Source organism: Ictidomys tridecemlineatus, chromosome 3 (genome assembly GCF_052094955.1).
Source record: "Ictidomys tridecemlineatus isolate mIctTri1 chromosome 3, mIctTri1.hap1, whole genome shotgun sequence".
Taxonomy (NCBI): Eukaryota; Metazoa; Chordata; class Mammalia; order Rodentia; family Sciuridae; genus Ictidomys; species Ictidomys tridecemlineatus.
Window position 1 is genome coordinate 128866795 of NC_135479.1, and position 26869 is coordinate 128893663.

General features: G+C 41.7%; 1 protein-coding gene across 1 annotated transcript in view; it reads right to left on the bottom strand.

Moving 5' to 3' along the window:
- Positions 1–26173, bottom strand: part of Klhl6 (kelch like family member 6) — a 59751-nt gene extending 33578 nt beyond the window's left edge. Inside the window, exon 1 of the mRNA XM_005331068.5 lies at positions 25839–26173. Coding sequence (XP_005331125.1) covers positions 25839–26131 — 293 coding nt within the window. The 5' untranslated portion in view covers positions 26132–26173. The remainder of the gene's footprint in view (positions 1–25838) is intronic.
- Positions 26174–26869: the final 696 nt, after the last annotated feature.

The following is a 26869-nucleotide window of genomic DNA, read 5'->3' on the forward strand; positions in this document are numbered from 1 at the left end:
ACATGAGACTTTGAAGTTGACAAAGAAATAAATTAAGAGTTGGGGAGCTGTTGGGATGTAATCAATGTATTTTGCATATAAGAAGGGCATGACTTTAAAGGACCAAATGTGGAACTCTATAGACTGGATTATGTTCCTCCCAAAAGTCACATGTTTGAATCCTAACTCCCAATGTCACTGCATTTGGAGATAGGGATTTAGGACGTAATTAAACAAAGTCATAAAAATGTTATCCAAATCAGACAGGATTGGTGTCCTTATAAGAAGAGAAAAAGATCTCCCCCCTCCCACATTCACTTATATACTAAGGAAAGACCATGAAGACACAGGGAGAGGGAGGCCATTTACAAGCCAGGAAGAGAGCCCTCACAAAACCCCAACTATACTAGCAACTTGATCCCAGATTTCCAGACTCCAGAAGTGTAAGAAAAAAAAATTTCTACTGTTTAAGTCACCGAGTATATGATATTTTGTTATAACAGCTCAGGTTGACTAATACTGACAGTCTCTATTAACCCCAAACCCTAATAGTTCACAATTTAGCAGGGATATATAGGCACAAACAAAAGGCTATAAAAGACTACAATGTGCTGTGGAAGCCAGGAGTGGCTGCTCATGGAGAAGGAAAATTTTGATATGTGAAGGTTATGGATAGAATTTGCAGGTAAAAAAAAACACTATGAGTAGAAGGGACATAAAGAAGAAGGGCAGATAAAAGAACCAGCAAATACAGATGATTTCTAACTTATAATGGTTTGACAGGATTTTTCAACTTTACAGTGGTGCAAAAGGCATAAACATTGGGCAAAAACCATTCTTCAAATTTAGAATTTTGATCTTCTCCCCAGCTAGTGATATACAACACAAGACTCTCTGAAAACGCTGGGCATTGGCAGCGAGCCACAGCTCCCAGGCACCCATGTGAGCACAATGGTAAAGGGTCATTATAAGCGTCTATATGTGATTCAGCTGGGGTCCATGGATTGAAAGGAGGTAGTAAGAGGAGTCTGGGAAGGTAAACCTGGGTCCTGATTGTGAAGGGTCCTGGAGACAGGCCAGGGCACTAGGTTTTTATTCAGTGGACAATGGGGAGCCATTGAAGGTCCATAAACAGCAGCAGAGCTCAGAGAGAACATTTTTAACAGGTATACTCTCACCATAATTTGCTGGTGATGGATGCCCCTGGAGTCAAGAATTAACTGCATTCAAACAGAGTTGCAAGGCTTGTGACAATGCCAGGGATATTTCCCAGAAAAAAAATGTATTAACCGAAGCAGTAGGCTGCTGGAGAACTTCTCTAGCTAGTTTTCAATGAACTCTATAAGTCTCAGGTACCTGAACAACAGGTACAAATGAATATTGCCTGGAGAACAATTATCTCCCAGTCAAATCACTGAAATAGGAAGGTCCCAGAATGGAGCCCTGGTATTAAAAAATAGGGGTCCCCAAACTGGGACATCCATCTAGACACAGAGGGGATTATATCCTTATGTCCTGCTCCCCATTCCTTTCCCACACCTCCTATTTATTACGACTGGAAATAAATTGTCTTAAGATGAATTGTAATCACTCATCTGTTTCCCTTCCCCTTTACCTAATCTGCAAGACAAAGGTAGATTGTGGCTTCCCAGGATCAAACATCCAAAAGTCCAACACACACACACACACACACACACACACACACACACACACTCACGAGGGTGGAGGAATCATTTGACTTGCTGACTTCTCAAAGCTTTTGTTTTAGCCAGTGAGATCTTGCCCTCTGGTGTCCCTCTGTCCTCCTTTCTCTGTCCTTGTTGCTTTAACTAATGATGACCCTCCCACCCCTCCTTCCTCCTCCTTCTTCTGTCTTCCCCCAACTGGTGTCTTTCTTCTCACAAGACTATGACAACATGAAAGGAAGAGCAAATATGAATTCCAGGCTACCAAGTTAATAAATCCCAGCCTGGGACCAAAGAAGTAATGATGTCACTTGGGCAGGTGACTGATTTACAAGCCACTTTCTTCAGTCATAAATCCTCTTGGTCAGCAGCAGGGCGCTGTCTGCAGAACCACAATCATGTGCCTTTAAGAGTGATGTCATGCAGGTCTCGCCTTGCTGCCTCCTGATTTCATTTAAAAAAATCCTACTGGTCAACCATACAATGTCTCCTCAGCTAGTGCCTCTCGCTTGGAGGAACTGGACAAGCTCAGGCTGTGAGCCTCCCTTTGTTGGAGTTTCTAGGGCAGTGCTGCTAAGTAGGTCTGTAATGACATATGTAATTTGACATGTCCCAGTCATCACACTTTTTAAAAATTAAAAAGAGATGAAAACCCATTTTAATAACCTATTTTGCTTAACCCAGTGTAGACCTGATATTACCATTTTGACATGAAAGGAATATTTTCAAATTACTAATAAGATAATTTATATTATTTTGCCACACTAAGTCTGCAAAAATCTCACATTTATATTTTAGACTTAAAATCATCTTTGTTGAGACCAGCCACAGTTCAAATGCTTGACAGTCACAAGTGGTAGTGGTGCCATATTAGGCAGCACAGTTCTACAGCATCAATCCTGCACACGGTGTCAGGGTCACCCAGATCTGCAATTATCCCTCGATCATCCACATGAACATCCTATGTTCAAATACATGGAAAATAGGTCATTTAGTGGGCATGATCTTGGGGTTGGATGAAGTTTCACATAACGGATGCAACACTTCTGGAAACCCACCAGCATCAAATTTAGAAATGCTATTTCACTTCAAATGTGATTTTAAGATCAGTGAAAGGTGAATTTTTTTTGAAACCATTTGCAAGTGCTCTTCAACATTCTATGGATTCATGTGTCTCTAAACCCATAGTAAATTAAAAATATCATAGAATAAAAATGCATGTAATTAAGCCACTCAATGGTGGCAAATGCCTGTAATTCTAGGGGCTTGGGAGGCAGAGGCAGGAGGATTACAAGTTCAAAACCAGCTTCAGCAACCTATCGAGGCCCCTAAGCAACTTAGCAAGACCCTATCTCGAAATAAAATATAAAAAGGGCTGGGGATGTGGCCCAGAGTTAAACACCCCTGGGTTCAATTCCTGGTACAATCCCCACACACAAAAAAATGCATTTTACACACCTAACCTACTGAACATCATAGTGTAGTAACACGGTGTGCTATTGAGCCTCTGTGGTTTAGTGTTGTGATCAAATGACTTACTGGGAGCTGTGTGACTCAGAGCCACTGCCCAGCACCACAGCAGAGTATGAGACAGCACATGGTGAACAGGGGAAAAAAATAAAACTCAAATGTCGAAGTACAATTTCTCCTGAGTGCACATCACTTTCACACCATCAAAAAATCAAATTGAATTATTGTTAAGTCAAGGACAATTTGTGATCTTCAACATCCAGAAGAAAACTAATGGAGAGATGTTCTAACATTAATGAAGTAAGTGTGGAAATGGTCTCCTGTGACACCTGACACACAGGAGGACTCTTAAATAAATAATATGTATTTCAATGTGATATTTTATTGGTCTCTCTGGGGTCACTTGGACTTTTATTTGGGCTGTCACTGCTAGATTCCCCATCCAAATTCTTTCTTGGATTCACAATCACTGGATAACATCCTGCCCCGGCTCAGCCCATACCAACTGGTGCCTAGATTCTCCAGGAGAAGATCCTCCTATGCTAGTGATGTGTTAAGGGAGGAAGCCAAGTAAGACCAAAGTCATGCAGAAAATCACTTCAACCTGACCCTGCAAGGATCTGGAGACATATCTCAGAGTGGTCCCAAAAGAGGCAAAGGCAATAGGCTATGACAGTGGGTACTGCTGATAGCCTTCAGTTAAGGCCAACCCAGGAGTAGGAAAATGCTCAGGCACTTGTGGCTTTCTTTCTATGTGTGAATTGGATGTGCACAAGCAAAGGCGTTTTGGGGACTCTAGGGGCAAGCAAGGAAGAAGAGCTGCTAGCTAGCTGTTGGAAGGCAGAGAAGGGCTGCAGTCCATAGTAGGCTCCATGCTCAACACAGCACTCACTGCGGGACTCAGTGCAAGTGAATAAACATCAGTTTGCTCCTCTGTTCAATGATACAACAGTCACTGCCTCTGTGGATTGTTTGGAAGAATAAGCAAGGTAATGTGCATCAAGTGGTTAGCACAAAACCTGGCACCTGGTAAGCACTCAATCAAGGAAGGCCTTTCAGACCAGATCATAGGACTTTAGCAGGCTGTTGGGAGATACCCAGAGGTATCTGGGTGGACCGTGCATCGCTTCAGCTTGTGACCCTTGACCTGACAGCATTTGGCCTGATGTGTTTGGATGACTGGTATGACTGATGTCAGAGTTGCTATATTTCTGTCCACCATCCATCCAGAGCCAGGGAAACACCAACACACAGGTTGCTCTAAAGACATTATTCAGTAACTGTGCCTGAGAGAAAGGAGGGAAGTATTTTAAAACCAGTGTCCTTCTCTCACATTTGATTCCCAAATCCCAGCATTTCACTGCTCTTTTCCAAGATGTTTTTGCTTATTTTTCTGCCACTTAAATAGACTGCCCTGGGCCATGGCCACCATACTGAATATGAATAAAGTGAAACTGGGGAGAAATCTATTTCTCAAAAATTAAATTTCTAGGCCTCCCACTGCTCCCGCCGGGAGATCCAGGAAAACTGTGGTTAAAGTTTGGTCCTCACAGGTGATCAGCAATGGAATGGTGACCAGAACCTAGCATTTTGGATTTGGTCCATAACTCAACAGTGCAAGAAAATCAGCAAGAGTTCAAGGCCAAATTTTGTATAGGTGGGGTGGAGGGTGTCAGCTCAGCATCAGCCCTAAGTGTACCAGCCCACATTTTGTTCTCTGATCACACAGCTGGATTAATTGGTAACAATTTAACTCATAGTACACATTTAAGATATTGTATAATAAAAACTACTTTCCAAAGACGCTGACCAATTCTCATGAGTTTCTTGTAAAACAGAGGTAGCTATTAGGATCCTCATTTTACAGCATAAACGGTCTCATAACAGTGAGCCAGATGCCTAGTACAGTGAATCAGTGCTGACCCCAAAAAGCCTGAGCCAGCGAGCCCATCTCCACATCAGCCATGAGAACATCCACAGCCTGAAAGTGTTCTGGGGTGAAGTCAAGCTCTGCCTGGGCCCTGTATCCTTCTAATCTCTACTGGGCCTACTCCTCACTTCACATCTCTGCCCCAATGTCACCTCCTCAGAGGCTCTCCCTGATGCTGTCCCCAAACCAAAATAGTCATTCCCTAACACCTTCTCTTCCTTCACTTCCTGTATTTTTCTTCATAACCCTGCTATCACCTACTTGTTAACTGGTTTAACGATTGTCTCCTGACTAGAATGTGAACTGATTGAGGGTTTGAGTTCTGCCATATTTGCTACTGTATCCCCAAGGACTAGACCAGAGCTCCCACCCAGTAGGGACTTGGTCTCCAGAAAAAATGAGGGAATGAGCAAATGAAGGAATGAGTCATCTTGTCCTTCCTAGTTCCTTTGCTTTTGTTTTTGACAGGAATCTGCCACTCCAAGAATGGTTAAGTACCCTGTAGAGGACATGGATGGGGAGTCCTGCCCCACGTGCTCTCCACCTCCATGATGATGAACACATCACAGCCCCAGATCCCAGAGCCTGAAATTTGAGGAGGACACACATGCACTCAAGCATTCAACTTATAACTTTGATGAGTTCTAGGGGCTCCTGTAATTCTTAAACTCAGCAGCTCAGAACATTTCACCCAGCTCGACTATTTATAGCTCACTCACTCCCCAACCCACCATAGCTCTGAACTCCAAACACCAATCTAAGCCCTATAAACCCCATCAGCTCCACTATCTTATACTGGCTTCCTCCCTGCCTGCCTCTACTCTATTCTGCCTCCAATCCCATCACTATTCCCATTTATACCAAGAACTGACTCCTCTGCTTCACTGAGATAGATCTTCTGTGTTGGACTGGCTTTAACATTAGTTACAAAGTAAGTGAAGTTCTACTCAAGAATACAAGTGTCCATGTGTATGCAATCAGTTAAAATAATGTTTCAAACTAGTCATCCTGTGCTGCACAATGACCTCTATTGTTAAAAAGGGATTATTGGTTATAAAACCAATGCAGCCAATCATAGGGGTTTCCACTGCTAACAAAGCAGGGAGTCAGCAGATGCAACTGTGACCTGGTATGGCATGACATCACTCTGTATGCTTCCCAGCAACTCTAAGCTCAAGGCACTGAAATCTTCCTCCTGCTGTTTTCCACATAGTCCTAACCAAGGGAAGCAAATAAACATTCAGTTCAGCCCAATTTCTGACTTCAAGCTGTCCCTCAGTCCTATCATGCGGATCCCATCCCAACACTAGAGTCCTGCTTACATCCTCAGCTTCCAGATACAGCAGCCTCAGGAGGTAGGTCATAAAGCATGTTCCCTGGCCCAGCTGCCTAGTACTTTGGGTACCTGTTAAGAATCCAGAATCCCAAACCCCATCTACCCCAGACCTACTGAATTAAAATCCTCGGAAGTAGGGTTAGGGAGATGTATCTTATTATGCTTCTCTGGGCCTCACCTATAATTCCTTTGCAAAGTAAAGCTTAAGAATCATTGCCCTAGAAAGAAGTCACCCCATCTCCCCTACACAGGCTCCCTTGGTTCACATCTGAGAAGGAGATTCAATAAAGATTAAAGTCAAGGAAAAAATTGCTGCAGTGCTCGGGCAGACATGTCCCAGGAAAGTCCCCTCTTGCTGTAGAGTCTCCCTTTCACCTTCTGAGATCTAGCCCCCTAGAATCCTAGAATGAGAATGAATTAATCTCTTCTTCCTAACCTGTGTAGCTCAGATGAAAGAAGGCCTCATCCTGGCCTCTTAGTCTTCCCCTAGTTTAGATGCAAAGAAAAAGCACCACAGTTTATATTTGAGTAGTACAGTTCATTGGAGGTAGAAGTTTTGGAAGAGGGCTTGGCACCAAAGCTCTATTAATAATAATAGCATACAATTTTGTTCTTGTCTGCTGTGCACATGCAAACTGCATACAGTTGGAGTTTTGCCTTCTGCTGAGGTTTGTATGTGGTTTGTCCTTCAGGGGTTCATGTATTGGAAGCTTGGTCCTCCTTGTGGTGGTGTATGGTGGTGAGAACTTTAAAAGGTGGATCCTAGTGCAAAGTGGTTGGGCTGATGTGGGTTCTGCACTCAGAGGGAATTGAGGTGGTTCTCATGGGACACTGATGACTTCTCACAAGACAGTTGTTGTAGGAGAGTAATACTGGCCCCTCCCTAGTGCTCTCTGGCTTCCTGTCTCACCATGTGTTCTCTCCTTCTAGCATGCACTCCCACCATGATACACTGTTCCTGTGACACAGCCAAGGAGGCCCTCACCAAACCCAAGCCAGTGCTAGAACTCTACCCTTGAACTTCCAGAATGGTGAGCTTAATAAAATCTTTAAAATCTTTTCTTTTTAAAGTTCCCAGCCTCTGGATGTTTTGTTATAATAATGGAGAACTGACCTGTACATCTTCAGAGAAGCATTTGAATATTCATGGCCATCTCCAGTATAGATACAAGAATAACAATTCTCTACGTTTTTCTCTGGAGTTTGACATTAACTCTGAACCCCCAGCCACTGCTGAGTCTTTGCACCAAGATGACAGATGAAACTGGAAACCCAGAGCTTCCCATCATGGACTCTAAGCATTACCAAACCTTAAAAGAATTGCTGTCTGCCATGCTCCTTGGCTAAGTTCACCACTCCTCAAGGACACCTGGACCTTTCGGAGATATCAGAACCTGGCCATATTACTATGGAACTAGAGTCCTTCAAGACCCACGGGACCACTGCTGATGTCTCAACATGCCATTTAACTCACTCCATTCAAATTTATAACAGAAAGAAGAGCTTGTTTTATCCTGCACAACCAGGCTGGACAGAACATCAATCATAACAATGCTTGTGGCCAGGCTTCAGCAATGACTCAGTCTCAGATCTAATGGGCAGTTCTTGTTTTGCCTGCCCAGCACCATTCCTATCCTTTTCAGTAGGAGTACCCATATTTTCCACTGGGAGCTACCTCTCATCCTTTGTTAGCCTGGGATGTTTGGATGGGGCTGACCCTACCTCTCAGACCAGACATGAACACAGTCCAAGTCACATGTTATGTCCTCTATGCCACAGTGACTGGTTAGGGACAGACACACAACAAAGCTGATCTAAGCAAAGCCAATTCCAGAACTTTTCTGGAATTACTGAGGAACAGAAGCTCTCCTCCCATGAGATTGCTAAACTGGTAGAAATGAAAGTTCAAAGATACTTGCCTCCCTGTGTGAAGACCCTCCCTGGGAAAGGAAAGCAGTAATGAGAGAGAGAAAAAAAATGCAACTGAGTCCTGATGAGATTAGTTTGAGGACAAGGATCAACTATACATAAAACAATACTCCTAGATATCTTAAAATTACATGAACAAGCCAGGCATGGTAGCACATGCCTTTAATCCCAACGGCTCAAGAAGATGAAGCAAGAGGATTGTGAGTTCAAAGCCAAACCTCAGCAACTCGTGAGGCCCTAAGCAACTTAGGAAGACCCTGTCTCAAAATAAAAAATAAAAATGGCTGGGGATGTGACTCAGTGGTTGAGCACCCCTAGGTTCAATCCCTGGTACCAAAAAAAAAAAATTACATGAACAAGAGTTGGATGTGTAGCTGGGTGATACAGCACTTGTCCAGGATGCATGAGGTCCTGGGTTTAATCTCCAGTTCCACAAAAGAACTGAAAGCATATGAACAAATTCTTTTTTTTCCTTTATGTTTGAACCAGTATAAACTATCTGTCACTTGCAATGCAGAGTTCCAACTAATACAACCAGACAAGAGAAATCCTGAACAGCAAAAGGCCAATGAAGATTATATTACAGGTGCCCAGAAAAAGTAAACCTTGAGTCCTGTCAACATTGTCATAAAGGTCCTTTACAATGTGGTCTGAGCACTTCCTTTCCCATCCTACCGTGCAGCTATACCCAGTGACTAGCAGTTTCCAATACGTTCACATCAGCACCCTGGGCTCCAGGCAGGCCTCTCTGATATATTTTGGTGGTCTGGTTTTAATATGTCTTCTCTATTAGACTAATAAACATCTGAGGGAAAGGGATTAGATTTTATTTCTCTCTCAATTCAAATTACTGGCCCAGAGTAGACACTTCTAGTAGTTGTTGGGCAGACGGATGGATGGATGGATGGATGGATGGATGGATGGATGAATTGATGGATGGATGGATGGAAAGTAAGCCACACATACAATGTAGTCCATACTTCAAGTAAGCCCCATAGATTTGCCTACTCGACCCCAAACTCAAAACCCACATTTCTCCTCTAACTGCTATGAGAATAAATAGCAATAAGCTCCTGAGAGACTTTGTCCAAGGCATGTGTCAAGGAAACATAATACCTAGAAATTCTCTGAATTAGAATTCCTTGTTCATTGCTGTTTATCCCAGGACCTAGATATTTTTATATTACAGAAAACAGTGGTTATTCTCTGCTTTAATTTGCTTTTGGTTTTGTACATCTCCCACATCTTTGCTGGTGATGAAAACCTGGCTTCCCCTAACCAAACACCACTTCCTTCACACTCCTCTTTTGTGAGCTTTACTTAGATTCTCACTTCCCTATAGGGTCAGGAGCAAAGTCAGCATTTGTGCTTACTGTCCACTGCCACATCCTGACCAGGCTACTGCCCTGGAGGTTCCACATCACCTTCTTTTTCTGAACATTTTCCATCCCACCCCTTCCCCCCAGGATGCCGGCTAGCTTCCCTTTGACCACTCTCACTGACCAGAATTCAAAGACTGGCCCTGTCTAGAGATATTTTGAACATTCCCTGGTTCCAACCACTTAGAAATTTGCAAACTGACAGTGAGTCCAGTCTTCACCCCAAGGTATTCAGATCTTGAGGCTCCCCTAGTCAAAGCTATGCCTGTTGTGACAGGACAATGGTGTGTGTATTCCAGACTACTCTCTCTGACAGCTGTCACAGTGCAATCTGGATAGCCAGGCCTCCTCCTTAGCCTTTTGTGATACAGAAGCCAGAGGGAAAGGGGAGAAAGGCAGGAGCTCTGACAGGCATCAGCTGTGAGGCCATAGGTGGAGGAGGAGCTGCTGCAGGTTGTGCTAATCAGGGATACCAGGACCCAGTCTCACTTAGTCCCTGCTACACTTTCCAAGTCTTGCATCCTAATGTGGACTGCAGAGAAAGGGGCTCCTATTTCTAACTGGGCCTCTGAGATAGAGGGCTTTTGAAAATTTAAAGAAAAGCCTGTAATTCCAACTCTAAGAGGCTGAGGCAAGGGGATTGCAAGTTCAAAGCTATTCTTGGCAGCTTAGTGAGACCCTGTCTCAAAATAAAAACCAAAAAGAACTAGGGTTGTAGTTCAGTGGCAGAGCACCCCTGGTATCAATTCCCAATACCAAAGATAAAAATTGAAAAATTCTTCAAAGGAGGATACCTTAAAACTAACACTGGTCTGCTCCGGAAATAAGGGAAAGAGATTTTAGTAATAACTGTAGTGTGAATCTCCTTCAAAGTGTTCAAAAATTGCAAGTTCAGAACTTGACTTACTTTTAAATTATTCATTATGTTTTTGGGCATTTCTCTAAAATGGGATGCGTGGGCACATGAAGGATTGCTAGGGTCACACTACCTCCTGTTTCTCTTCCCAATCTTGAAGCTCAGAGTCAACCCTCAAGGAAGTGTGACATCTGTGTAGTTGTCTTCCAATCTTCCCACTCTCCATTCTTCCCCTTTCTCACTAGGCAGTGCAGCCTCTCCCTGGGCCATGGGAGGTCTGTCTGCCCTGCAGGCCCTCAGAGAGAACTCAGCATCTTAAGTCTGCCTCCCCAGGCCACCACCTCTGCCTTCATTCTGACCCTTATCTCCTCTCACTGTAACTTCTTGAAACCACCTGAGGGTCTCCAAAGACTGATGGGACCTTGACCCTATAGGGAGATCTCAGATCATATTGTTTTTCTGTTTAACTTTTCCTCCTTGGCTTCTCACTGCCTGTGACATGTGTTTCATCCCTCAGCTTCGCCCAACAAAACCTGTCATGACCTGACCTGCCCCTCTCCCTGACTACACATCTCCTTTACTGCACCTCTGCTCTTCTCCCTATGGTTCCTGCGTTGGCCCTGCATGGTACCTCCTCCCCAGATGTATTTTCCTTCTCCCCTTCACTTGGCCCCTTCTGGCCAATGCCTACTCATGCCTCAACTCTCATCTATTCTGGGAAGACTTTTCTGACAGCTTTTTCTCTGGCTTGATATGCCCTCCTGTAGCTCCCATAGCCCTTTTGCAGGGCTCCATCTGGTGCCTGTCACCCCATACTCTAAACATCGATTTACTCATCTCTCTCCCCTAACTAGATTGTGTCTTCCAGGTTAGAAGGAACCATAACTCATTCACCTTTGCATACCTTATGCCAGGCCTAGAGTATGTAAGCACTTAGTAAATTTGGGTCCATTGGTTGACTATATGAATGGACAGATGAAATTTCCTTAAACCCACTCAACACTACAGTAACAAAAGTTTAGTGTTTTGCATTCCCTCCTCTCCAGGTATTTGTACTCCAGGAGAGGTAATATGATCCAGGATTCTGCAACTGAAGGCTTGCCAATGAACAGTAGTAAGGTGAAGATGTGTGGGAAGAAGGATGACTTTCATAGAGGTTACTAAGAATTCTCTTCTCCATTTCTGGGTCCACCAACAAATGAGACAGCCACCTCCCTCCAACCCAACCTGCTGTCCTGAGCCTTAAGGATGCTGTGAGACACTTGATACTTTCCTATCTCTTCCTAATCTCTACTTTCTTCTGTCCATTTGTGTGTGTGTTGTGTCTGCTAACCTCTCTTTCCAGGAATTATTCACTGGGCCTCTGCCCTTCCCACTATTTTCCCAATATCAAAATGTCTTGTTCTTCTGCCCTCTTTAAACCCAAGCTTATTCTACATGACATAGGGTCTTTTGAATTGAGTAAGCTCTTACTTGACCCTGGGACCTGAATCACTACATTCAAATCTGATGAATGTCTATTACTTTTTGTAAATCCTTGATTATCTTGCTAGTTTTATTTTGATTGTGTTTTAAAGTCAGAGCAGTATCAACACTCCTGTAATTACTGAGACCTTCAAGCTTTCCACGAAATATACATGCAGTGAAAGAACACATACCCTTACAGCTGGTGGGGGGCACACAGTTGCCTAAATGATCTTCTTTCATAGCAAGGAAGGCATCTTTATATAGAGATGGACTTGCCAAAAAGAATTTAAGATGGCTTATCCTAAAGAAGGAGATGGGTTTTAAAATTCAAAGCAGTGCCAACCAAAATAAGAAGACAAGAATTAAGTGATTAAAGAGGAAACTGTTATTAAAATTCAAGCTAAGGACAGCCAAAGCAAATACAGAAATATGGTAAGTTGGCTAGTGAAAGAAAGAAAAAAAACAGGATTTGATTCCTCTTTAGTGAACATTTGCTTCTCCTTTCATCCAGGGTCTTCCTTTTCTGGGAAATTCTCTTCTCCTCAACCAGTCCTACTCAAATTATGTTATTCATGTGGGAGTTCTCACATTTTTGCAGATGTCTCTGTCTCTTTTTCTGTCTGTCTTTCCTGATCTGATTCGCTCTCTCTCTCCTTCTCCACACTCTCTCTCTCTCTCCCTGCCTCTCTCTTTTCTTTCTCCCTTTCTCCTCCCCTCCACCGTACACAAACATCCCTCTTTGACCAATGGGGAACTCCTAAGCTGAGCTGATCATAGTGCCCCCTGATGGCAGCAATTGGTGGAAGAATGGGAAATTGAATGATGCTGGACCAATCAGTTCTTTCCCAAGGACTCTTCAGACTCAAGATAAAGAAAGTCCTTCAATTTCCCTCTAGAACCAAAGCTGGGGGAAGTGAGTCTCAGATCTGCCAGCAGGCAAGCTGCCAACCATGTGGCAGAACTTAAACTGAAAATTCCGCATGAGACAAGTGAGAGGAGGAGAGAGAGCAACCTGATGGTGTTTGAGGATTGGGTTCCTCTTCTCCCTGGGCTCTGCTACATCCCAGCAATTCCTATGATATATGTTATCTCCTTGTCTGAGCTCATTTGAGTTGAGCTTCCATCCCTTGAAGACAAAAATGCTAACTAGTACGGAAACATTGAGCAACATGATGGATGGTAAGCTCTATGGCAGCTTTACCAAAAACACAACCATTGAGCATGTGGCCAGCCCTTCTCCTATGCCATTGGGTTTACCATATTAGCACTCAGTTCTATAAAAACATTTTAATGGAGGGACAGGTATCCATGGGCTTGATGCAGAGATGTGCTCATGATTTGATATGAATCATGGACGTATTTATCTGTCGTGATTTATTTGGGAGTTTACACACAAGATTATTCAAAATTGGAGAAGAATAGATGTTCTGCTCCTGGTTGAAAGGAGTCCCACATGCTTAGACACCATGAGTGGAGGTGACAGAGAAACTTTAATTTAAAAATCAAAGGACCTGCCATAAGTAAAAATGAAATTATGTCATTTGCCAGAAAATTAATGAAACTAGAGACCATTATATTATGCAAAATAAATCAAACTCAGAAGGTCAAGAAACATGTTTTCTTTCATATGTGAAAGCTAGAGAGGAAAAGGGAAAATAAAAGTAGGGGTGGATCTCATGAAAATCAGAGGGAGATCAACAGAAGAAAGGGACCATGGGTGGGAGATGGGGAGGAAGGACAGATGTGCCAGAGAGTAATACTGGATAAATTATATTGGTATAGTGTGTTCACGAACAAATATGTGATAACAAAGCCCATCATTATGTACAACTACAATGCACCAATTTTTAAAAAGTAGAAAAAAAATCAAAGGACCTGATTGCACTTCTGTTCTGAGAGCACAACTTCCCAGTGCTTAAAAAAAAAAAAATTTAAATTCCTACAAGAATCACCTACCCTATAGGCATAGCACATCTGTATCCAGATGATGATACGAGTAACCTGTTAAATCTTCAACGTTCTGAAACATTTTGGATTTTTTAAATGCTCTTTTCAATTTTTCCTGTGAAGGCAATACTTTATCATTCTTCCCTTTTCTAAAGCATGTGATAGCTTCCAAACTCTATAAGGACTTCCTGCTTAGGCCAGATGCTACTTCATCAGTAACTAAATCTGCAGGAGGAATAGCGAGGTGAGAAAACTCACTTCTAACATTTACAGGGTGTCTGCTGAATGCCAGCCATTGCAGTAGTGCCAAGGACAATGAGACAAATAATGTAGTCACAGCCTCCACATAGGTCACATTTTTCAATCTGTTTCTAGTCTACCCATGGCTGATGGCACCTTTGTGTCACATTCCCACAAGTGAACACAGGACTGCTCATGGTTTGGGGGAGAATAAGAGTGAAAGTGTGGGCTGGGGATGTGGCTCAAGCGGTAGCGCGCTCGCCTGGCATGCGTGCGGCCCGGGTTCGATCCTCAGCACCACATACCAACAAAGATGTTGTGTCCGCCGAACTAAGAAAAAATAAATAAATATTAAAATTCTCTCTCTCTCTCTCTCTCTCTCTCTCTCTCTCTCTCTCTCTCTCTCTCCCCCCCCCTCTCTCTCTCACTCTCTCTTTAAAAAAAAAAGAGTGAAAGTGCTAATAATAACTGTCCTCTTGCTTACTAGGGTCTCAGAATCCATATCTCTAATGTGACAAGAGTCACAGAGTCCCCTAATGCCTGTATAGTTTTCATGGTACCTTAGTACCTATTCTGCATTCTATGCAAGCCTGGTCCATTTTAGGTACATATTATAGACACTTGTCAGTTTCCAGTTGTCCAACATCTGAAAGCCTCCCTAGGTGTAGTGAATTATCCCTCTGAATGAGACACAGTGATGGCAGAAGCCAGTTCCCACTCCAGTAGCTACAAAGGCCTGATATTGTCTTTCTCAGTTCCTATTCCATATAAGGCATTAACATGTAAAACTCAGCCCTGGTCAATCAGATAAATCAACTCCAGGCTCTGAACTGGGAGCTAGTGAGTCTAAGAAGCAGGGACAGAGGAGAGAGCCAGTTTTAGCAGAGGCAGCAGAAGCAGTAACAACCTCCAGTTTTCAGAGAAAGCGATGCAGCAACAGCAGAGACTGAAGCTGTGCAGCTGTGGCCTCCAGGACAGCAGCAGCTGGGGAGTCCTCCCCACACAGTTCAGGGTGGCCTTGGGCTATGGTCCCGGTTGCTGCCTGACCTCCTTTGCACCTGTCTGTTTTTTCATTTTGGTTCTTCAGATTTGTTTGGGGATTGGGGGGGGATTTCCAAGTCCTACTATCATTTACATAAATTCCTCTCCTCAAATAAGCCAGAGTCGAATCCTGTTCACTGAAACTAAGAAATCTGACTTATTGATGAACATAAAATGTTTGCAGACAAATAAATTCACAAATAAATCCATTTTATTATTTGCATTTCATAGCAACTCACCAATATAGGTAGACATAAACCACTAGCCTGACTGTATTGTAGGTACCATTGCTGAGCCCCAGACAGGCCAAGCAGTCCCTCCAAGATTTACACGGCCAGTAAATGGCAGCATCTGGACTCAACTTCCAGAGTCATGAATTCTTTCACTAGACCAAGTAGCTTCTGGTGCTGGCCCAGTGATGGCCTACAGGATCTTGAGATCTTGTTCTTTCTGAGTGTGTGTTTACCTCACATACCCTGACCCACCCTCTTACTTCTTATTAAACCCTTTGCCCTAGATGGGTGTTCTCAGACATGCTGGGTCTTTGTTGCTTTGGGGTCTATTTGCTGAGACCTCAGACAAAAATTGGGATGAATGCTCTGACAGCATCCTGCCCATGCGTGTGTGAACCTGCACAGGGAGGTACTTTTTACATTTTCTCCTCATTTTCAGCTTATACAGCCCACACTAGGTGCAAGGGGGTTGGGGAGACTTAATGGTCTTACACTGGAAAACACCCTACCAGCCACATTTCTGTCCTCTGGGTTCAGATCTGTTTTCCCCATGGAAAAGTCATTCTTCCTATCCAAGTGAGTTCCACTGAAAGTGAAATGGAGACCATGCTATATACTTGTTATCTAACTGTTGAGATTGTAGTTATCTAACTGTTGAGATTGTTATTGTGAGGGTTCAATAAAATCAAAGCAAAGCAAGGTGCCTGACATGTAGTAAGTATTCAAAAAAATGTCATCCTTTCCATATTCTAAACTACAAAAAAATACTTAATACAAAGATTATCATGCCACATCATTTATAAAAACAAAATTTTGGAAGCAACTTAAATGTCCACAGAGAGAGAATGATCTTCATATTATGCATCTGGTAGCAAAATAAATAAATAAGTGATAATTACAAAACTATGGAATACCATAGGGAAAAAGATCATAATGACAAGAGGGGGCAAAGCAAGATGCAAAACTGTATGAAAACTGCATTTACAAATATGTAAAAACATGCATGTGAATAAAAGGTAGACAACACCACAATGAAACCTGTTAACTTTATGAGAAAGTCCCATAATCCCTTTCCCAAAAATCTTATAGCCACATGTGCTCTGGAATTCAGAATTCTTGTATTGAATATTATATAGCACCTCCAGCACAACTTAATGTGTTAGCATTACAGGAGAGAATATATCAACAGTTGCCATAAGTAGCCTTACCTCAGTTTAGGGCAGGTATCTCCATCAAATTACTACAGTTGAAGTTGGATTTGGTTGTCAAATAAATTATTTTTTTAAAAAAACACTTTTCATCTAGCAGCTCTTTGGAAATTTTGGAATTGTAGGAAAGTGATTATAAAGCTCCAATGCTTAAAATATTAACCACCTTATTGATTCTGGTCCACAAAATTGGGAAATATTAAAAGTATAAAATACAGGACATGACACTGGTAATGTACCTACAATGACGGCCATAGTCCTCAACGCTTTCACCATTTGCCAGATTCTTAAATTCACATTCAGCCTTGACTCATTCCTGTTTTCTTCACTTACTCTATCACCTAGACTTGCTGGCTCCTCTCTAGACACCTAACACCATTATGGAGAAAGAGTTAAAGATTACAACATGGAAACATAGCCTACAAGTAGCCTCTTGCCCCACTCTCTGCCTTCCAGTCACTGGTTAATAAGTAATAATGATAACGAATGCATGGACTGTACCCACAATTCCCTTCTCATTCCTGACTTTATGTTTGATTGTTGTAGCTTGTGGGCTAAATCTCCTCAGGATAAGCTCCGGGAATGAGACCCAGAGACTGAGGTACACAGCAGGGGTCAGAATCCAGGCAAAGACTTCAGGCATTAGCAGCAACAAGAGAGTTTGCTGTGGATTCAGTCTCAGCCTGACAGCTTTTATACACCTATAGAAAGGGCCAGTCATCCTATGGGACTGAGGGAAGCCTTGTAACAGCTTCCTTATCACTATTACGTCCCATTCTGACACTCACATACTACTGTCACATAATATGCCATATTCTGTAGTGATATGAGCCCCCCAAGTAATGAGAAGCCCTGTTTTAGATGGAAGCCCTTCACGAGGTAGGACTCAGAACGCAGCACACACAACCCCTTCCAGTGACTGATTTGGTATCTGTCCAAAGGCATAACATAAATGGCAGCTTTATTGTGAACTTATAATAGACATTAGTAATTTCATAAAATAAAGAATATATTAGAGATGTTAAATCTATACTTCCCCAAATTTTCTGCCATAAAAATATTTGGACATCTTGCCATTTGGCTGTTTGACATTTAAATGTATATAGGCTACTTTTTAAGATTTAATCTCTTTCACCCTTTTCTCAATCTCAACCAAACATTTTCCCCCCAACTTCCTCATTCCTACCAAGACTTTTAAATAGACTTCCAAAAGGAAATACATTGTCTGAGTTATTAATGTACTCCCTATTTGGTTAACATGTTCCCACCCATTGGTCTCCTGGCATCACAAATAAATTCTTGAAATTGCTTCTCTATGTGTTTGTTTGGATTTAGGGACAGTTTGTGGCAGAAACAATGGGATACTTGGTAGCCAAAAAGGTTTTCTCCCTCATATAAAAAGTATCACAAAGCATTGGTTTCATTATCTCTTTAGCTAACAGAAATCTAACTAGTCACAGAGTAATAAGAGCTATTGCCATATGCATCCTCTGCATTTTGCTTAGTTCTTTACGAGTAGCAGGTCTTTGCAAAAATCACCAATTATCACATGTAAGAGAGCAAGAAGAGCTAGGCATGGTGGCACACACCCGTATCCTAGCTATTCTGGAACCTAAGGCAGGCGGATCACAAACTTCAGGCCAGCCTGGACGACTTAGAAAGACCTTGTCTTAAGATAAAAAAAAAAAAAAAAAGTTTTAAGGGACATGGATAGAACATTTGCCCTGGTTGATTCAATTCCCAGTACAATTGGGGTAGGGGGAGGGGGGACAAAGCAATACTCTGCCTTCCACTAGCTCATGACCTTGGGCAAGTTACTTAACCACTCAGGATATCTCAGCTTCTGCTTCTGTGAAGTGGGGATGATAACCACACTTTGAAGTAATATTGTAAAGATTAAACAAGATACTGTTATAAAGCACTTAGGTGCAATGCCTGATACCAAAGATAAAGCCCAGTGCATCGGGGACAGAATGACAGCTAGTTTTATCAGTACCTCCTCTGAGAGTCACAGAAGACTAGACATAGAGCTGAGCCTGGAATGAATTCTACTTCTTGCCATCTCAGAATTCCTCCTGAGAACTGGGAAGGTAAAAAACTCAGAGAAGATCCATATGGAAGAAGCTGAAACCAAAGTGCCACTAAGACATCCTGAGCTGGTCCTCTCCAGAGAACCCCAGAAAGACTCTGGTTACCCATGACCACCTTAGAAGATGAAGGTGGGATGCAAGGAGGGTCAGAATAGGACCAAACACAGGCACTGGTTGAGATTCTATATAAAGAAGCAGTTTCATCTCGCTGCGCTCAGATCACCATCCTACCATTCCTGTCAAAGGAACAATCACTTAAGGACACATAAGGTTTTTTCTGGAGAAATTTAACCAATTCATGGACACCTGGCACAACCTGTGTCCCCAAGCACAGAGGAGAGAGGGGAACCAGCAACAGGAGAATTAAATATACATCTAAAACCCAAAAAGTGATATACCCTGTCTTCTTCTTTTCCCAGAAAGCAAACAACAAATCTTATATCTTCCTAGGTAGGAATATGGAGATTCTTTCCTTAGAAAGTTGGTACAAGGAGCAAAAACCTTTAATACTAATATCTGGAAATTCCCAACAAAAAGTGTGCTCAATACCATGACTCCAGAACAAAGCCTCACCCCACCCCATCCTAGCATCCATTAGCTTTTTAGTGCTTCACTCTTCACTTGTAAGTATGAATTGATATCTAAAGATCACTAGATATTTGAATATATATTTGAATATAGCCTTTGAAATAAAAGATAGAGACTAAAAAGAAAAAATAGAAATGTAGAACCATCAAAAGGAACTGAAGAAAGAAAAGTATTTTTTAAAATATATATATAAATCTCAAAGAGATTAAGGAAAATACAATCCACATTAAAACAAGAACAGGATGTTGTCAAAAGCAACACTTCAGGGGCTGGGGATGTGGCTCAAGCGGTAGCACGCTCGCCTGGTAGCGCGGCCTGGGTTCGATCCTCAGCACCACATACAAACAAAGATGCTGTGTCTGCTGAAAACTGAAAAATAAATATTAAAATTCTTTCTCTCTCTCTCTCTCTCTCTCTCTCTCTCTCTCTCTCTCTCTCTCTCTCTCTCTCTCTCTCAAAAAAAAACAACACTTCATAAAATAAGAAAGGGCCCTTGGAAATTAAAACTGAAATCCCAGCAGGTGGGAAGACAAATTTGAGAAATATAACTAGAGAAAGTAAAATAAAAAGATGATGAAAAATAGAAAATAGAGGAAAAAAGAGAAGAAAGCTAGAGGATTAGGAATCTATATCAACTGAACAGGTGACCCAAAACTAGAGAATAAAGAAAAAGTGGACAGATAATTACTATAGAAAACCCAAGAAAATTTCTTAGAACTAGATGATATAAGTCTTCAAGTTAAAAGGTGCCATTTAATCCATATCAAAGTGGTTGGAGGAAAATACCTGGAGAGAGAGAGACAAACACATAAAACATAACCATGAAACAAGGAAGCACTGAGGATGGAAATATATTCCATGTATGTATAATTATGTCAGGATGATATTATGTATAACTATAATAAAAACATTTTTAAGAGAAAATACTATTTTCTAAATTTTTTAGAATTTTTTTTAAAATTGTTTTTTAAAAATCCTAAAAATTTCCTAGAGAGAAAAAAGGATCACAGACAAAGGATCAGAAATCAGAAGAGCATCAAACCTCTTCATAGCAATAAAGGAATCCAGAGACAATGTAGCAATACTTTCAAAATCTGGAAGGACAATTATTTTCAAGAATTCTCTGTGGTACATGTCTCTAATCCCAGCGCCTTGGGAGGCTAAGACAGGAGGATCCAAGTTCAAGGCCAGCCTTAGCAATTTAGTCAGACCCATAGCAGCTTAGTAAGACTCTCAGCAACTTAGTGGGCCCTATCTCAAAATAAAAAATAAACCGGACTGGAGATACAGCTCAGTGGTAAAGCTCCCCTGGGTTCAATCCCCAGCACCAAAAAAAAAAAAAATCTATATCTTAGTATATTAATTTCATATAGCTACTGTAACAAACTACTGAAAAACTGTAAGCATTGTGGCTTTTTTCCCCCCAAGTCCTGGGGATTGAACCCAGGGCCTCACGTATGCTAGGATCCTAGGTGAGTGCTCTACCACTGAGTTACATTCCCAGTCCCAATTCTGTTGCTTTTGAAAAAACAAAAATTATGGTTTTGCAGTACAGGCAATCAGAAATGCAAAATAGGTTTCACTGAGCCCAAACCCAGGGATCAGCAGAACCATGTTGCCTGTGGAGGCTAAAGGAGAGAATCTGCTTTGTTGCTCATTTCTTCTTCTAGAAGTTATCAACATTCCTTGAGCCCTTCTTGCATCTTCAAAGCCAATCACTCCAACCTTTGCTCCCACTGCCATGGCTCCTCACTCTGACTTTGATCCTCCTGTCTCCCTCTAGTAAGGATTGGTTATTACATTGAGCCCAGCCAGACAATCGAGGATGATCTTCTCATCTCGAGATCCTTAACTTAATCACATCTGCAAAGTGACTTTTGCCGTTTAAAGTAGCATATTCACAGTTCCAGGATTAGACATAGATGTCTTTGGGGAACCATTATCAATCTCTGTATCAAGTGAATAGAGATATTTTTCAACATGCAAAGCCTGGAAAATTTACCTTCCATACATCCTTTCTTAAAAAGTTATTGGAGGATATGTTTCATCAGAGTAAGAAGGAGAGAAGAGAGGGGGATGAAGAGAGAGAGGCTCTATATGACAAAGCAGAGTCAGAGAGAGTTTGGGGGATGGTGGGAAGCAGCTGGGCAATAGCTGGGCTGCAAGTCCAGAAAACATGTGTTGGATATGAGAACTTGGGGTGGGGTGGGGATGGAACTGGTAGGTTCTTAAAGAGCATGATGAGAGACTGTGAGAAAAGGACACTTCAAAAACTAAGCAAATGAAAATGAAAAAAAAAAAAACTAAGCAAATGGAAAAAGGAATGGATTTTTTTTGTCTTTTTGTGGTACTGGGTATCAAATCCAGGGTCTTGCAAATACTGGGCAAGTACCCTACCACTAAGCTGCATCCCTAGCCCAGGAGTGGACTAGTAACTTCAGACAAAACAAAAATGTTTACAAGGGGCTGGGGCTGGGCCTCAGAGGAAAAGCACTTGCCCAGCATGCATGGGGCACTGGATTGGATCCTCACCAGCATATGAAAATAAAATAAAGGTATTGTGTCCACCTACAACTAAAAAATAAATGTTTTTTTTTTAAAAAAACTTTACAAAGAAGGAAATATATTGTATTTTTTGGCTCCACAGGAAATACTATATTCACGAACATGATCATGTAAACTCAACAGAGATTCAGCAAAAAGTTTACAATGACATTATGTTAAAAGACAACAGAGAAGACTGGGGTTGTGGCTCGGTGGTAGAGCACTTGCCTAGCACTTGTGAAGTACTGGATTATTGAAAAAATAAACAAATAAAATAAAGTTTAAAAAAAAGAGAGAGAGATTGGGGAGTGTATGGTAAGGGAGTTAGGTATAAATGCTATGTTCTTATCTGAAATAAACAAATGATATCTAATATTGAGAAATCAAGAAATAGCATAAGTATATTTTTATAGAAATATAGAGATAAGCCAAGCCCAGTGGCCTGTTGACACATGCCCATAATCCAGCGGCTTGAGAGGCTGAGGCAGAATTGCAAGTTCAAAACAAGTCTCAGCAACCTAGCAAGGCCCTAAGCAATTTAGAAAATTTTTATTTTTGTCTCAAAATAAAAAATTAAAAAAGGGCTGGGGATGTGGTTCAGTTGGTAAGCGCCCCTGGGTTCAATCCCTGACACCGGAGGATGAGGGCCGGGGGTGGGGGGGGGGAGAAGAAAGAAATATAGAGATAAAATAGAAAAAAAAGAAGTTGAAAATGGTGGCCTCTGGTGAGTAAAACTGAAGGATAGAGGTAGTGAGGAAGAATTTTTGTTTTTCATAATTCTATTTGACTTTTTGTTAACTATTTGCATACCTTTGATAAAAAAAATGAATTTTAATTTTTAAAAGTAAACATGATAATTTGAAAGACAATATAAAGACACAGTTCACAAAAGAAGAACTTCAGATCACCCTGAAACACATGACCTTATTAAAATAAGAGATATGCAAAAATAAAACTAAATTGAGATATTCTTTTTCATCTATCAACTGACAAAAATTCAACGGTTTAACAGAAAGACAAATACCATGTGATCTCACTTAAATGTGGAACCTAAAACGATTGAACTGATAGAAGCAGAAAATAGAATGATGTATGGCAGAGCTGGGGCTGAAGAACTTGGGGTGATGATAATCAAAAGGTACAAAACCTCAGTTCAATGTTCTCGTTGCAAAAGATGTTAAATGTTGAGGTGATGTTGGGTTGATTGGCTTGATTTGGTCATTCTTCGTTGTATTAAAAAATCATAACATCTTTTATATCCTGTAAATATATACAGCTCTAAGTTGTCAGTGTATAATACAAAAGTTCAACAGTTTGATACTACTCTCTTTTGGTAAAGTCATGGAGAATGTAAAGTGATTCAACCTGTCTCCGACAGAAGTTGGCCAAATCTCTTATGACTGCAGATGCATTTAACTTAGCAACCATCTTCAGAAGTGCATCCCCAGATACACTTGCGCACATATGAAATGGCACATGCATAAGAGTATTCATTACAACATTGTCCACAGCAGCAAGAGATTCCAAACCAAATATCTGTCAGTGTAGGACTGGTTAAGTAAACTATAGTCAGCCATTTAGAGCAAAGTGTTTATTTTCTCAAAGAAACAAAAGGGGAAAAGCCTATATAATTTTACAGCCAGCTTCCAAACCCTCCCAAAGCACAGAAGGCTGTGTGAGGGGAGCCTCTTTGGCCTTCTTAAGTCTGAATATAAGAAGAACCCAGCTCCAGATGATTTTCAAAACCTTAGAAACAGCAGGAGAGGCAGGGAGGCAGTGTCAGACTCAATCTCAGTCTTCGTTCCAAAGCCTAACTTGGCTACTTTCTTATTAAGCTCTTCCTCTGTAAGATGGGGATGAAATCCCTACCTTGCTGCATTGTTGTTCCCATTAAATGGGTTAGTGTATGTGACACTGGTGGTACAGGGCCGGCCTACACAAAAGTTCAACAAAAAGAAGCCATTACTAATAGTAGTACTGAAAAAAGAATCCTGTCTCCAGATCTGTGTTCATTACAGAAGAAAAGCCACATTGGAAATCCCTAGATCTAAAGTCACTGTTCTGAAGATTAGAAGGCATTTCCCCTCATGACCAGTCAGTTTGGGAAAAACTTTGCATACATGGAGAGATAAGTTCATCCCTGTGTGCCTCCAACTTCTCATTGCCACCACCTCCTCTGAGGACTGGCAGAGACTTGCCCTAAGTGTCCTCGATCAACAGGGCTGGAAGGATCTGAGCCCAGACACCTTCTGTTTAGCAGAATAAAACCCAAGGACTAGAAGAGAGCAGTGATGTGCCGAGGGCACACAGCCAGTGGTCCTGTCCCATAGGCTGACCCATTAACAAAATTACTAATCAGGTATACATTTTATTTTAGCATTTCCCCAGTGACTCAAAACAGAAAGAATGACTCTAAAACAAGTACCCAGGGCATTGAGCAAAATTAGCTTTCATTCACCCACAGAAGGTCTGTGATCAATTGTGAAAACAAGTGATTGATACTATTGGATTATCTATGACAACGCATTTTTATGGCTATGACTGCACTCTACTTTCTAGGCTTCCTGTGAAAAGAAGCCCAAAACTTGCATTAAAAACCAGGACCTCTAGAATGTACAGATTCCCTGCTGCAATAATGACCAGATATAAAATGTTGGGTTTCTATTTCCTCATCTGTAAAAGGGGACATCAGTTATCTCCATCATACCACTACAAAAATAAATTCAGATAAATATGTCTACCGGGTGCATAACAGGCATGAATTTCCACAAACTCAAGATTATCTCCTTACCTTATCAACATACGGGAGCTACTCTATCCCACAACAACCAGCCAATTCTGCTCTTTGAATTCCAGAGAGACATTTTTTTCCCCTAAGTACCTCAAAAAAATAAAAACATAAAATGCCTTCCAGGATACTTGATTTCCTCAGCCAGAGTTAAAAAGAATCTTGATAAGCAAAATGATAAAGGTATTTCTTTTTCACATTCCCAAAATACCTTCTGCATTCACACTGTCTTCCTGGACTGGTTCCCTGCCTGAGTCCCTGTTCACGTGGACAACACTGGATCCAGCTGTGTTCACTGGGTTCTTGATTCTCCCACTTTCCTACTGCAGGGATTTACTCATGGTAAACCCTCAAAAAGTAATTCTTAGCAGAATAAAGCAGAATGGGGTGAAGAATTTCAATGAAGATACATGAGAGTCCACCATATGCCAGGCACTCTGTCAGACTCTTTTCACCCTCGTGTTTAAATATTGCAAGAATCCTGAGAGGTAATCATCATTGTCCTCATCTGACAGGTGACAAATTCAGAACATTAAGAGACTCCCCTCCGTCTAGTCTCATGGTCAAGAGGAGATCAAATGGAATGGAACCCAGGTCTCCTGACACCCGGTCCTCCACTGTTGAGACCACAGATCTGTTGGAACCAGAGCCTTTTGCTCTAAATTTCCTACTACCTCCTGCATACACCCAAAGGCTCTTAACTTTGAGCAAGTCACTCACTCGCTAACTTCAAAAGAGGAGCCACATCCTTTTTCTCTATTTCTGTTGATGAATAAAGACATCATTATTTTTCCAACATGTTAGTCAGAACAAAGACAGGGTAAAAAATCCCCAGGACTTAAGTCATATCCCATCCTTTGGAACAAGGACATACATATACACAGAAAGTTCACAATTATATATAAACATGCTTTTAAATGATGCCAGTCTCTCTCAAAATGTGGCCTACATCCTAAAATCTAAAGTTCAATACCTCCTTTTCTGGTACTTTTAAGTAGACACACAAACCTCAATAGATGTATATAAACCATAAATGTGAAAGCAAACTAGCTAGCTTGGGCTTTCACATCAACACTGATTTTCTTTGCAACCTGCACCCAGATTGGCTCTGGTTCCAGGCGCGCTGACCTGAAGTAGTTGCTGGCCGCAGCAAGAACCACGCGGTGGCAGGAGAATTCCTGAATGTCCACACACAAGATGACATCTGTCAGAGCGTTTTCCACTCGGAGGGTCTCCAGGCCACTCTGAAGAATTAAGGACAGTCCTGAGTCGTCAAATTTCACCTTCTCCCCATTTAAGATTTCTACCAATTCTCCACTTTTCTGGGAGGGCTCTTCTGTAGAGGGTGCCAGGGGCCCTTCCAAACTCTTCTCTACCACGTCGCCCATGGTCCAGGATTCCCTTTGTCCCGCCATGGACATCCTGACTGAAGGAGCGCCCAAGTTTCAGGCAGGTCACATTGCAGAAGCTGAGCGGATTTCCTGTGCAGGGCCCTCCACTTATCACCAGCTGTCACACGCACATAACAGGAAGTCTCGCACTTTCTCATCCTGTTACTACAAACGCCAGCAACTCCCTATTCTTCTTCTTTCTGTGAATTATCACAGACTTAGAAATTACTTAGAGTGGGCGTGTAGGAGGGAACTCTAGGGGAGAAGGGGTGGCTTCTCAGAGTCTCCCACTCTCCAGAAGTGGTTATTTTGGTTCATCTCCCACCTCACATCCGTGAGCAGGAAGCTCTGGTTATTTACATTTGTATTCCGTGTGCTTTGAGAAATCCCACCTATCTCTAACTTTCCTGATGCTGCTGGCCCTACACATCTTGGGTATTCACCTTCCTCCCTGCTCAAGGAAAAACGTCATTAATGTCTCCCACCCAAAACACACGTCTGTTGTTTTGAATATACTTCTATAGGAAGAAAAGAAATCATTTCCAGAAACTCCATCCCCAGGGTCTTCTCTTAGAAAACTAGTTAGAGTAGTTTGACACCTAATGACCCTAGCAAGTCTTAAATTGGCCCCATCTCATCCAACAGCAACAGACTATGTCTCGAAAGGTTATAAAGTATGTTTGTTATCTCTGTAGATCTCTATTACTTAGCAATAGCTATCATTTGAAATACCACTATATCCTAGGGAATTTATAGGACTTAGTATAT